The sequence below is a fragment of the Pleurotus ostreatus genome, assembly GCF_014466165.1.
Source record: "Pleurotus ostreatus strain PC9 chromosome Unknown scaffold_2, whole genome shotgun sequence".
In the NCBI taxonomy this organism is placed as follows: domain Eukaryota; kingdom Fungi; phylum Basidiomycota; class Agaricomycetes; order Agaricales; family Pleurotaceae; genus Pleurotus; species Pleurotus ostreatus.
The window spans coordinates 3752254-3764721 of record NW_023503157.1 but is presented as its reverse complement, the minus strand read 5'-3'; the positions used below and the strand labels follow the sequence as shown (position 1 = coordinate 3764721).

General features: G+C 51.0%; 4 protein-coding genes across 4 annotated transcripts; 1 reads left to right on the top strand and 3 right to left on the bottom strand.

The window, feature by feature from the left end:
* Nucleotides 1–988: 988 nt before the first annotated feature.
* On the bottom strand, nt 989–2045 carry PC9H_004213 (uncharacterized protein; the record flags this gene model as incomplete). The annotated part of the gene is made up of 5 exons (XM_036773800.1): nt 989–1042; nt 1134–1667; nt 1717–1821; nt 1916–1936; nt 2013–2045. 5 exons carry the CDS (start codon nt 2043–2045, stop codon nt 989–991), a joined length of 747 nt encoding a protein of 248 aa, XP_036635273.1.
* Nucleotides 2046–2560: 515 nt separating this feature from the next.
* Nucleotides 2561–4614, bottom strand: PC9H_004212 (uncharacterized protein; the record flags this gene model as incomplete). Its single annotated transcript, XM_036773799.1, has 7 exons — nt 2561–2921; nt 2976–3205; nt 3274–3399; nt 3470–3568; nt 3644–3901; nt 3967–4280; nt 4356–4614. 7 exons carry the CDS (start codon nt 4612–4614, stop codon nt 2561–2563), a joined length of 1647 nt encoding a protein of 548 aa, XP_036635272.1.
* A 200-nt stretch (nt 4615–4814) lies between these two features.
* 6PGD (6-phosphogluconate dehydrogenase, decarboxylating) lies at nt 4815–6653 on the bottom strand (the record flags this gene model as incomplete). Its single annotated transcript, XM_036773798.1, has 9 exons — nt 4815–4870; nt 4925–5003; nt 5060–5205; nt 5260–5344; nt 5396–5458; nt 5513–5724; nt 5780–6046; nt 6104–6520; nt 6572–6653. The coding sequence occupies 9 exons, from the start codon at nt 6651–6653 to the stop codon at nt 4815–4817; spliced, it is 1407 nt and encodes a 468-aa protein (XP_036635271.1).
* A 451-nt stretch (nt 6654–7104) lies between these two features.
* Nucleotides 7105–9581, top strand: PC9H_004210 (uncharacterized protein; the record flags this gene model as incomplete). Its single annotated transcript, XM_036773797.1, has 7 exons — nt 7105–7322; nt 7725–8248; nt 8302–8459; nt 8509–8547; nt 8602–9081; nt 9139–9320; nt 9395–9581. 7 exons carry the CDS (start codon nt 7105–7107, stop codon nt 9579–9581), a joined length of 1788 nt encoding a protein of 595 aa, XP_036635270.1.
* Nucleotides 9582–12468: the final 2887 nt, after the last annotated feature.

Sequence of the window (12468 nt, the reverse complement as noted above, 5' to 3'; positions counted from 1 at the left end):
CATTACACACACGCACGTTACAATATGATACACGAAGCGAAGCTAAAGTCTGAAGCAACTTTACCCTCCTTTGGGCTTCTTTTGAGCCTTCTTAGCCTTCCTTGACCTTCTTTGACCTGCTTGGTATATTCAGACTGTAATGTGGAATGTGGAATGCAGACTGGAATGTGGACGGAAGGCCGGGATGTCGGGATGTCGTCATTTGGCGCGGTTTGGCGTGCGTGTTAGTTGGTTTTTGGCGTGTTGGTTTTTGGCGTGCGTGGCGGTTTTGGTGTGTTGATGATTGCTGAGCGCTGAGGCCTGAGGCCTGAGGGTGTAAGTATGTCGACATTCTCTCTCTGTTGTTTGGTATTTGCTGGAGGTCGTTGGGGCTGACTACGGACATTGTTTCCATTGAGTGATAGGGAATGATGGAGAATAAAGAATGACAGAGAGTAGAGAATAATAGAGAATGATAGAGAGTGAAAGTAGTGGAGTATGTAGTATGTAGTGTAGTACGTGGTTGGTTCGTGCGCGTGAATATTGAGTATTTGAATCGTGACCGTGGATGAAAAGTTTGGATAAACTGACTGGGTGCATCGGGTTGGGATGGATGGGATGAGGCCATCTCCTCGCTCTCGCGGCGCCTGCTCTCGACATGTACACTGTGTGCTTACGTCACGGTAGCAGTATCTGGCATTTCTGTGGTCTACCTTGCGTACTGAGACACAGTACGAGGAGGAGGGGGAGGAGGCAGCGATATGACCGACGTACCGCCCTGTCAACATCACCCGTGTGGATGGTTACGACGCTTCTAATCTAGAGCTACGAAGACACAAGCAGCAACCGCTAACTCTCGCATTCCGTGCGTTCAAGCCCGGCAGGGGATGTATACTCCATACTCCGTACTCCATACTACATTCCACAAGTTTTACTTCAATGGCGACGTGCAGCTCACATTAAACATTGAACATTGAACATTGAACATTGAACGATTTAGCACTCCCCCTCAGGCCCGCTTTGAGAGGATATACTGCACGTTGTGCGGTGCGAACAGTAAGTCCTGACAAAATCAGCCAATGTTAGCTCCTCTCTCCGCTGGGCGTGCGCAATTGCACGATCAGCAAGGCAAAGGGTGTGTGTGTGTGACGCACCTCGTGAAAGGTGGCCCTGACCGACTCCCGCGCCGCCAACGCAGACAGATACGCGCGATACCGTGCGTACTGCGTGGAGGTGCGCAGGATCTCGTGCGTCGCGGTGCCCGCCCCCGCAGGGAACGAGCCGACATCCCGCTTCAAACACCCATCCACGCGCACGAGGTACGCCGCCGCCACCGCGTCCGCAGCGCAGAACGCGGCGCCAAGAAGGAACGGCCCGGCGCCGGGCGCGCCGCTGGGCATGGAGGGCTGCAGCGCGTCGAGCGCGGCGAGGATGGCCCCCGGCGTGCCGCGGTGGAGCAGCGCGGCGGAGAACGCGGGGGCGAGGCGGGTGGAGAGGAGGGTGATGAAGAGACGCGCTTGGGCGCGGCGGACCGGCGCGAGGGGGGCGGTGGGGGCGGGGAGGAGGGCGGAGGCGGGGAAGACGTCGGCGAGGAATTCGAGGAGGACGAGGGATTCTGTGAGTTTGTGGGCGGCGGGGGAGGGCGCGTCGGGCGCGGTGGGGGGTCCGCCGTATGTCAGTGCGGGGATCTGGGCATGCGGTAAGCTCGCGACGGCGGTAGGGTGGTGGCTTGCGTACCTGCCCTGTGGGGTTGACGTGCTCGGTGAACCAAGATGGCTTGTTGAGCAGATCCACCTCGAACCTGGTGTACTCTGCTTTGGCTTCGCGGAGGGCAATCTCGACCTGATAATCGTCGAGGGTGTGTCATCAGTAAGTATGTCAGTACATCAGCATGGTACACGCCAACGCGAGCGGCGTGGCTTTGTCGAGCACGTACGTAGTGTCCATAAGGACTAGTCTGGACAATTCACATCCATCAGCCTGCTCGTTCATCGTATACGATGCAAAGCGAATGAATGGGCTCGAGTGCTTACCTTGCTCGTGTATAGCGTGATCTGAGGCGTCATCCGTTCTTGTCTTCAAGTTGCTGAACTTCACGATCCTTATATACGACGCCATGTACAACACCACCAGCTCTCTAGCACGGTGATCTTGATATTCTGTAGGTAAATGTGTCCCTGGCCATGGTTGCACGGCCGGCTTGAGCGGTTATTCGGTTACACGGATGTTGTGGGCATAGTGCTGGCAGGGCGTTGACCCCCTATGAAATCCCTATGGCTTCCTATCTTTGGCAGTTGACTTCGAGACTGGGAGAGGAGCGTTTTCGCAGGCATCGACCTAATCGGAAGCAACGACGAAATTTCAAACATGCTCAGGAATATATGACTAGTGACCGTCGACTCACACATGATGCATGAGATGAGTATCGAACATGATTTATTTCTTTGCGAACCTTCCATCCACACTAACGAACTGCGTACAGCATCCGGAAACCCATAAACTTGGTATACACTGATTACATACTACATGAGCATGGTGAAACCCGCACTACACGCTCAATCTCGACCGTCCTCTCGATTAATTAAAATATAGTCGCCAACACGCCCTCCCCATCCCCTTCTCCAGCCCCCAATCCACGCGCCCCCACTCCCATCCCATTCTTCCCAAACGTAAACCCAACCCACACGCCTCTCCCACCTGCCCCGCCATCTTTCTCCTTTACTGCCTCCACATTCTTCTGCTTCTCCTTCACCTCGGCATATTTCGCCATGTCCTCCAACGACGTGAAATCGTCGTAATATCCTGTGTCGATCTCGGAATCCAAGGCAGGCACGAATGGTGCGCGTGAAGCACGAAGATCGTCCCATGGTGCGGGCTCAAAGAATGGGTGCGCGGTCACTTGGTCGAGCGTCGAGTAGCGCGTTGTTGAGTGGGCGATTAGCCTGAGGCGTAGGGTGAGCGTTGGTTACTCAGGAAAGGATCGCAAGAGGTCGAACCTAGTAATAGCATCCCAAGCGATATCGCTTAAATTGAAAATCAAATCCTCGGGTCGGTCGTAAACCGGCCGCTGCAAAACTTTGGACCAGTTCTTCAGATTCGTCCACGTCTCTTCAGGCGTGGAGCCGCTGAAAGGCGGGAAGCCTGCTAAGAATTCGAAGAGGATGCAACCAAGGGACCAGTAGTCGACGGAATATGTGTAAGGCTTCCCGCGAAGGACTTCAGGAGCCTAGTATTCAGGTAACGGTGGATTGTGAGTTGGTGTGGGATGAGATGGATCAGTAGGAAAGTGCCCACCATATAATCGGGGGACCCGACGATTGAGTCGGCGTACCTGGGATCTTCGTTTCGGATCGAACGGTATATGGAGCGTCGTTCGATCGTAGATCGATGGACTACTTGATTGTCTTTGACTTTGTCGAGCTGCCGGCGCGCGAGATGAAGAAGTAAGGAAGATTTGTCAAGTATGAGGTCAAGGACCGAATTGACAGACCTTGACTTTGAGGGATTCGATCCTCTTGGGGTTGAGAGCTCCAGTGGCGAGACCAAAATCTGTCAGCTTAACGTGGCCCGTACTGTCCACCAGGAAGTTCTGTCATAAACCACAGTCAGTATTCCCGATATCTTTCTTTGTCCCTTCGCCGGTCAAGATATGGGGTGTATGTACCTCCGGTTTCAAATCTCGGTGAATATATCCAAGTTTATGCAACTCCGTCACGGCGGCAAACATCTCGCAGATGTAGTAGCGCGCGTGTTCTTCCTTAAGGACGCCCGAGTTGTTGAGTAGAGTGCGGAAATCCCCTCCGGGAACATATTCCATGGCCAGGTAGACGTGTTCTTTGTCTTGGAAGGCGTAGAGAAGGCGCACGAGCCAGGGCGTTTTGGTTGCTGTAAGGATGTCGCGCTCAACGAGGACGTGTCGGACCTATGCATCGAAGCGATCAAGAAGAAATGATAAGCAATGGGTAAGGCGACAACAAAAAGACATACCTCATCCATCTTGAACAGCGTCCGCTTCTTCATCCTCTTCAAAGCACACACCTCACCTGTCTCTTGCTTCCTGGCCAGAAAGACCTCGCCATATCCTCCTTGTCCGACCTGGGCGATGATGTGGAACTGCTCTAGTTGTAGCTTGGTCCGTCGTCGCCGCAACACCACACGCTCCCGCCCACAGTACGACTTAAACTCCTTCGCGTACTCCTGCTGCGTCAGTCCGCGTGCCGAAGTGTCCTGGTCGAACTTGGCGCGTCGCTCCTTGCGTGCAGCGAGGTAGCCTAGTGTCTGGAAGTAGTAATCGAGAAAATCTGTACTTGAGAAATCAACATCCGCGAGGGTGCATTAAGCGAACTATAGCCCAAGAACTTGCTTGGGGAGCTCACACAGTTGGGCGACGGTGGCTTTTCTTTTGACTTCGGGGCTATCGAGGAGTTCGCGTTCCCAGAGCTGGAAGGCGTGGCCGCCGCCTTGCTTCATTGTCGTACCAGCGCGAGCGGTGTCCATCGTGATGTCGCCTGGTCCGTAGGTCATCATGCCCTTGGCGGTGGCCATCCGCACGTCAGGGAATCCGCCCATGTTGGTGAGTCCTTTGGCGGTATCCATGTGGATGTCTTTGCCAAACGATGGGAGGCCTTCTTTCATGGTGGGTGGGATTTCGTTACTGTTCTGATGATCTAGTCACTATGGTACGTAGGATGAAGTTACTAAATCGGGGCATCATGATATTTGGTTCACACTTCATAGCCAATCACGTCCTCCCATAGCACTTCACGGTTATTTATATGGATTACATCTATTGAACATTGAATCCTTTCCTTTCCTTACGCCTACCCTACAATCGGTTAAGCAATGTAGGTCGATGCAGACACGTTTCCACCACGGCCAGTCCAGTTAACATCTAGGTGCGGGAATCATAAGTGGGGTCGGAAGACGTCCTTGGAATGACACTCACGAATATCCTCGCCAGACTTGAACTTTTCGTTCTCTTTCCCTGGAAGAACGCGGAAGGTGTGGGCACCGAAGTAGTCACGCTAAGGCGAGGTCTTTAGGAAGACATCCGCCATTTTGAGTAGGGATGAGCTCATACCTGACCCTGGAGAAGGTTGGCGGGAACGATCTCGCTCCGGTATCCATCGAAGAAGGCCAGAGCAGTGCTGAATGCTGGGGTAGGGATACCCCACAAGACGGCCTGAGCAATCACACGTCTCCAGCCGGGTTGAGCGGTGTGTACGGCTAATCATTGCATGCATCAACATACGGAATATTAAGATGACTACTGATGAATACCTTTGTTGAAGAAATCGTCGAAAAGAAGAGACTCCAATTTGGTGTCCTTTCTGTAAGCAGCGGTGATGTCACTCAAGAAGACACTCTGAGCACGATTATCAGTAATGCCTTGGAATAACTACCCCGAAGCGCTTGCCTTGATGATGCAGCCTCCTCGCCACATACTAGCGATGCCAGCGTAGTTCAAATTCCAACCAAGCTGGGGAAGCAATGGTCAATGATTCCGGTGTCTAAGATGATACCAATGGCTAACCTCCTTTGCTGTTTCTCTCATTAGCATAAACCCTTGGGTATAAGAGATGATTTTGGAAGCGTAGAGGGCTTGCTCGAGATCATCGATGAACAATTGTTTGTCACCACGGAATGGCTCTTTCTGTGGGCCAGCAATAACTTTACTAGCGCGCACACGCTCGTCCTTGATAGCCGACAAGCAACGGGCGAAAACGGCTTCACCAATGAGAGTGACTAAAGCAAGACATTTATTCACCATGATAATGCAATAGATATACACGATACTCACCGGGAGTACCGGCATCAAGCGCCGCAATAGCAGTCCATTTACCGGTACCTTTCTGGCCGGCTTTGTCGAGGATCTTAGTCACGACGGGTTCGCCATCGTCGTCCTTGAACTTGAGGATGTTGGCGGTGATGTCGATGAGGAAGGAGTCGAGGACACCTTTATTCCACTTCAGAAAAATGTCGGCGATCTCATCTTCGTGGAGTCCAAGGCCACGCTTCAAGATGTCGTACGCTTCGGCGATCAACTGCATGTCACCATATTCGATACCTAATGCGGGTGATGAGTTATAACGCGCAGATCGGCAGTGCATCAGGCGGTGTATACCATTATGGACCATTTTCACGTAGTGGCCAGAGCCGGTCTCACCCACCCAGTCACAGCATGGCTCGCCGTACGCTTGAGCAGCAGTCTTCTGGAAGATTTCTTTGATGGCAGGCCAGGCAGCGGTTGAACCACCAGGCATGAGGGATGGGCCATGACGGGCACCTTCCTCACCACCAGAAACACCAGAACCGACGAAGAGGAAGCCCTTGGACTCGAGCTCCTTGGTGCGGCGGATAGAGTCGGGGAAGTGCGAGTTACCACCGTCAATAACGATGTCACCTGGCTCGAGATATGGCTCGAGCTGGGCGATAAAGTCGTCAACGGCCTGCCCGGCCTTTACCAAGAGGATAATTTTGCGTGGGGTCTTGAGCTTGGCACAAAGCTCCTGGATCGACCAAGCGCCTTGGACCTTAGTTCCTATTGAGCGATCGTCAGTATAATGTAAACGCGATCTCAAGATCAACGTACCTTTGGCTTCGTTCGCGAGGAAGTTATCGACCTTTGAGGTGGTACGATTGTAGGCGACAACGGTGAAGCCCTTGTCATTCATGTTGAGGATGAGGTTTTGACCCTTTACCGCCGTGCTTCAGCGCAACGAAGAATCCCGAGTGCGTAGATATGCATACCATGACCGCTAGGCCGATCAAACCAATATCACCACTATCATCAAGGATACATGAGCGCTGCAATGAGAATTCTAGGCAATAGGACGTGCGTTGCCATTGCTGCTGAGTCAAGGATGCTCAAAGGTGGGGTTGAGATGAAGGTAAAGAGTCAAGGAGTTAAAGAGGATTTGGCTACTGGTTGCTCCTGAGATTAGTGAGCGGATTCGGCGCGTCCCTTAGAATGATACTGATATGGCGTTGTATTCGCACGGTACAACCCCCTCTGATACAACTTTCTCCGCTCCTGTCCACAGTGCTGCCTCGACTTATATTGCCCAAACCCCCTAGTGATACGACTCGTCTGCACGGAGAATACTTTCCATTACCCCCGGTCGAATGACTGATCAGATTTGCTCTCAGGACTTGAACTATGTCCGTATTATTTGCAAACACAAGTACCTACCGGACTATCCGAGTCCTGTCAAGAAATTGATGATGTGTCTTAGTAGTGTCCTCAGTGTCGCACTCACCAATTACGGGCGTAATCTTTCCACGGAAATCCAGAAGACGCAACACGCCGAACAATGGTTCCACGCTCCTGGTCTAACGGTAAGGTATCGATTGGCTAACACAATTGATGCAGAACGCAAACGCTGTCAATGGTGGGATTCGAAGGTACGTGCTGGCATGGTCGTTCTCTGTATATCTGAAGGTCTGTATATTTAATTTGGGTACTGACTCACTCTGGTGAGTAGACTCCACAGATTCTCTACATGTTCCATCAGATACATGTATCGATGTTGGCAAACGATGTTCGACTATCATCCAAACTTGGTTCTGAAATATGGATGCAAGCCCTGTGAGGCACCAAAAATTTCCGGCTACATCAGCACGCGCACATCAATGTGCCACTCCTCACGATACAATCAGTCTCATCCTATGCACCGTCAATGAATCAGCACGCGGTCTAGTGGATACTTCTGAATAAATATTTTACCAGGACGAAATACTTACAGATCTACGTTCTTCTCGATGGTAGTCCTTTCTCGAACGTTGATCACTCCCCCAGCACTTAGACCGCTATCTCTAATCTTCCTTCTCGTGGTGATCTGGGCGCGCCTAGCTACTGCAGCTCTCATATCGGACGCCTTGTTATCTTGTTTGCAATCTTCAGGAATCTCCACAGTAACCTCCAACTCTTCAACTTTTGCCCAGGACTCGCTCGCTTTCAACCGGCGCTTCGAGTACACTCCTGCCGCCATCGTATTCCCGCGTTCTACTCAAGACGTAGCGATTGCAGTCAAATGCGCCTCATCAGTAAACGGTACTATCCCTGTCTCTGCTCGATCGGGCGGACATAGCTACGGCGCATTTAGCCTGGGTGGACAAGACGGAACCCTGGTCATCGATCTCTCCAATCTCAAGAATATCACCGTGAACCAAGACTATACGGCGAACATTCAGACGGGCAACAGACTTGGCGACGTCGCTTTAGCATTGTTTGCAAATGGGGAACGTGCATTGGCCCATGGTACTTGTCGTATGTGGTTCTAATGACTGTAACAAATGGCTAGCTCAAGCTCGACCTGTTAGCGTATGTGGGTATCGGAGGCCATGCGGGGTGTGGTGGCTTTGGTTTGGCGTCTAGGGCATGGGGTCTTGTCCTCGACCAAATCGAATCTGCAGAAGTGGTCATCGCGAACGGCACTGTCCTGCGAGCATCTGAGTCCATAAACTCTGATTTATTCTGGGTTAGTTCAATAATAACACTTTTCTTTATACCATCTAACTGATCTTTAGGCTCTTCGCGGCGCATCCCCTTCCTTCGGCATAGTCACGGTTTGTTATCTCTGCTGACATGTAATGCGTCTCACATTGGATATGATCTCCTAGGAGTACAAAGTTAGAACCCAATCAGCACCTCCTTCGAACATTGTATTCAGCTACGCTTACTCCGTCGACCCATCTGTTGCCTCTGAAATATTGGCCTCCTTCCAATTCTTCTCCCAATACTCTGCGCCCCCCGAACTGGGACTGCAACTCTCTGTAATTCCCTCTCGCCAGCCCGGTATAATAACCCTATCCCTCATCGGAATCTACATGGGATCTCTCACCACATTCAACACAATCATTGCTCCCCTCATTTCTTCCGTTCCTGTATCGCCGCGAACAACGAATGTAACGCAATTTGAATGGATTCCCTCTCTTGTGAGAAAAGGCGGAATCGGCACGCTGGACACGTCTCTTCGCTTGGACGCAAGCGATACATTCTTTGCGAAGAGTTTGATGGTGCCTCATGATGCTGTTCTAACGCCATCAGCCATCCGTGCCCTATTTGACTATCTTGCGGCTGAAGGTGTATCAACTGACACCGTGTGTATTATTCGTTTAATTTCTGTCCATAATTCGCACTCATACGCGTCATCGTAGAAATGGTTTGTACTAGCCGATCTCTTCGGCGGCGAAGGTAGCATAATCAGCGACATACCTCACAACTCCACCGCATACGCACACCGTAAGGGCCTCTATAACTTCCAGATGTATGCCTCATCGCTGGATTTACAACCCCCATTCCCCATTGACGGGATAGATTTCCTGAACAACTTGTATAAGTCCGTATATGCTATCCTCTCCTTCTACGTACAATGTTCGTGTTGCCTCAGATAGTCACTGATGTTGACCTTAGTTCCATAACGTCAAACATGCCGTCAAACTGGTCTTTTGGTGCTTATCCCTGCTACGCCGATCCAACACTCTCTGACATACAATGGCAAACTCAATACTACGGGGACCACTACCCCATCCTTCAGTCCATCCACTCGAAATACAATCCTTCGAGTCTATTCCGGTACCCTCAGGCTGTTGCTGCTTGATACCACGGATAGGTTGCACTCTCGCATCGGTTTCCAAGGAGAGGTTATATTTACAGTTCATTCGAAGTCAGGCTCTACGATGTAGCAATGTTAACGATGTGATGGGCACAATAAAGACAATCTGACAGCTATGGATGTCAATTGTGCTGTATTCGTCGAAACCTCGTATATCTGCGGTCGGGGGAGATCGGCAGCTCAACCCCAGGCAACGTCATTGAGAATGGTGTTTTCAAAGGGAAATGAACCAAGCGAGGGCCATTGGCCTTCTCGCGACACAACGCACGCAGGGTGACATAGCACTTGGAGAGCGCCCAGAGGTGTAAGTAAACTGGAGAGGGTTTGGAGGTACGAAGAAATCAGACACCAGGAATACCATGGGTCTAGCTGATATATTCCCCCGACATCAATCTTAACGGAGTCCAGACTGGTTCCCGTCCACTGGACGGAAGGCTGTGAGTAATGGGGATTACTGTCTTGAGGACATCAGGTCTGAGTGCATTGTTAGAGCTTGTATCTGTGGCGACTAAATCGCTGATGGTTCCTTCTCTTCGACGTATGCAATCTAGGGTTTGGCGAGGAATTTCATTTCGACGCCGTGGGGCACAGCGTGCGTGACTGTTATCATTCTGGCACCGGAGGACCGAGGCGCTGCAATGACTGGATATACAGCTAGAACTGCCCACAGAAGGTGCACAGTCGACCCACTCCCAGTCGCTGGCTTAGGACTAGTTGACCGGCTGAGAAAGTGTTATTGTATTTATGTAGAATGGGTCATACCTTGCGGGGTTGGCATGCATCTATTCAAGGTGTGATACAGCATAAGGACAAGCGCGATGTGGTATCTATGGGATGCGAGTGCGGATGAAGGAATTCCTGAGATCCTGTCCATGAAGGGCGCACGAGAAGAGAGGAAAACAACAAGGGTCACACATTATCGGTACTACCCGGCTGTGGGTATAACGGAAAATCGATGGCGACCTTTGAGACCCCTGATTTGGAGGGGTCAAGCCGTGCAACGGTGAGGAGCGCAAATCCTGCGTCGTCTGGGATGGGGCAGACGATGGTGGAAAAACGATGATTTTGGACGGTGAAAAAATCAGTTAGGCGATGTTACGAAGCGCGCGTATTACGATCTATCTGACAGCAGGTCGATTTGGGTGTTTGTGGGTGCACTTAGGAGTCGATTGATTGCGTCGGACTTTCGAGCGATTCAAGGCCGCGAGAACAAAAAGGCAAGGCTTGTATAAGGATAGTTTAGTAGGAATAAGAGGTAATGGCGATGGGCGAACATTGCGTTGAGACGGGTGTCTACCGTAGCCATGTTCATTAGATGCCAACCGGTGGAATAATATAATTCTGAGAGTGCCTTGTTGGACGTTTCTACGTGGGGGAAGGCTGGTCGAAACGATATGCGAGGTTAGTTGTTAACACGCCAGCCGTGATTGCAGGCGGCACACTTCGGAGGAATCGATAGTAAGAAATAGTGCTGACGGTCGACAGGGAAGACGTACGGTATAAAACACCGTCGTGCCTTCGTCAGCACTTCGCAGCTAAAAAGCAGACATATAATTATAAAATCACTCTAGCTCGTAAGAAACTGATGTACCTGTTTGTCTTTCGAGTAGGCCTCCATGTGCCCGCATTCTGGGCATTTCTCTGAAACCTGGCAGCAAGAGCGATGAGGGCGGATCAGATGCGGATTATCGATGCGATAGAAGGAGTCCTTTGTTGTAGGGAGACAGTTGGACCCACCAAAGTGCCCTTGTCGCCTTCCTCGTGGAGTTTGGTCTGAGTTTTACGCTTTTGTCGAAGTGCAGATGGGAAGGCGTCTGGATGTGAGCGAGTTATCACTTCTATGCCATCGTATGCTGAATTATTTTGGGCATAAGGACGGGCCTAAAATCAGCGGAAGCAAGCGTCTATCAGACAAATGTGGACCCACAACTTGAGGGTTCTTCATGAGTGCATTGCTCGCATGTGACATGATTTTCGTTGTCCTTTGGTGAGTCGAGCAGCGTCCCACAAGTGGGGCAGAAGAGCAAGGAGCCTGGATCGTAAGCTCATTCTCCACGTCCGTCGCCTTTGAGAGAAGAGAAACTAACGAACCAATCTTGTGAGCCAGCATCTTCTTTGGTATTCTTCAAAGTTGAGCTCAGTGAAAGTTCTAGTCAACCCGTTCTTGGCAAGGCGGCCGGGCGCTTGATCGTTTGGAGTCGGTCGGCTTCTTCCTGCTAGAAAACAAAAGACCTAGTTCCGGAAAAGGAAATATCTCCAGACCTTTGACCGACGCCACGGTGGGCTACTAACTACGTTGCCCTCGATAGATTTCAGGATCCATCGCGTACGAGGAAGCCTGAGAGTCCCTTTCACTTCTTTCACTTGCGTAATTCAATTCAACGGGAAACATGCGCCATCCGACTCCACCGACGTTATCCTTGTTCTTTTGTTCTCGACGGTAGTCAAGCCACGGTTCCGTTCAAACTAGACGCCCTCCGTCGGCCCTCGGGTCAAACTAAATTGGCTCTTGTCAGGGACCTTCAGGGCTTCCCTGTATGACAACAAGTTCCCAGCATGGGCCTTGCGAGGTTAGAGCTTTCTCTTATTCTTTTGTATTCGAGTGACTTTCCAACTGAGGACCATTGTGGGCGCAGGGTGCTATTTAGATCGAGACGCTAGGCAATCATGCTTCTCCACTCTGCTTTCTTCCTTTCTTCCCTTCGTACCTTTCACTTCCTTCCTTTATTCTTTGGATCTACGCAGCGCGTATTCCATTTATAGACGATATACGACAGAAAGGCGAAGACGACTAGATCACAACTATCTCTATAAAGAGACCAAAGTCAATCGTCCTTTCATCCCCACATTCTAACGCCTTTCGACTTCGATC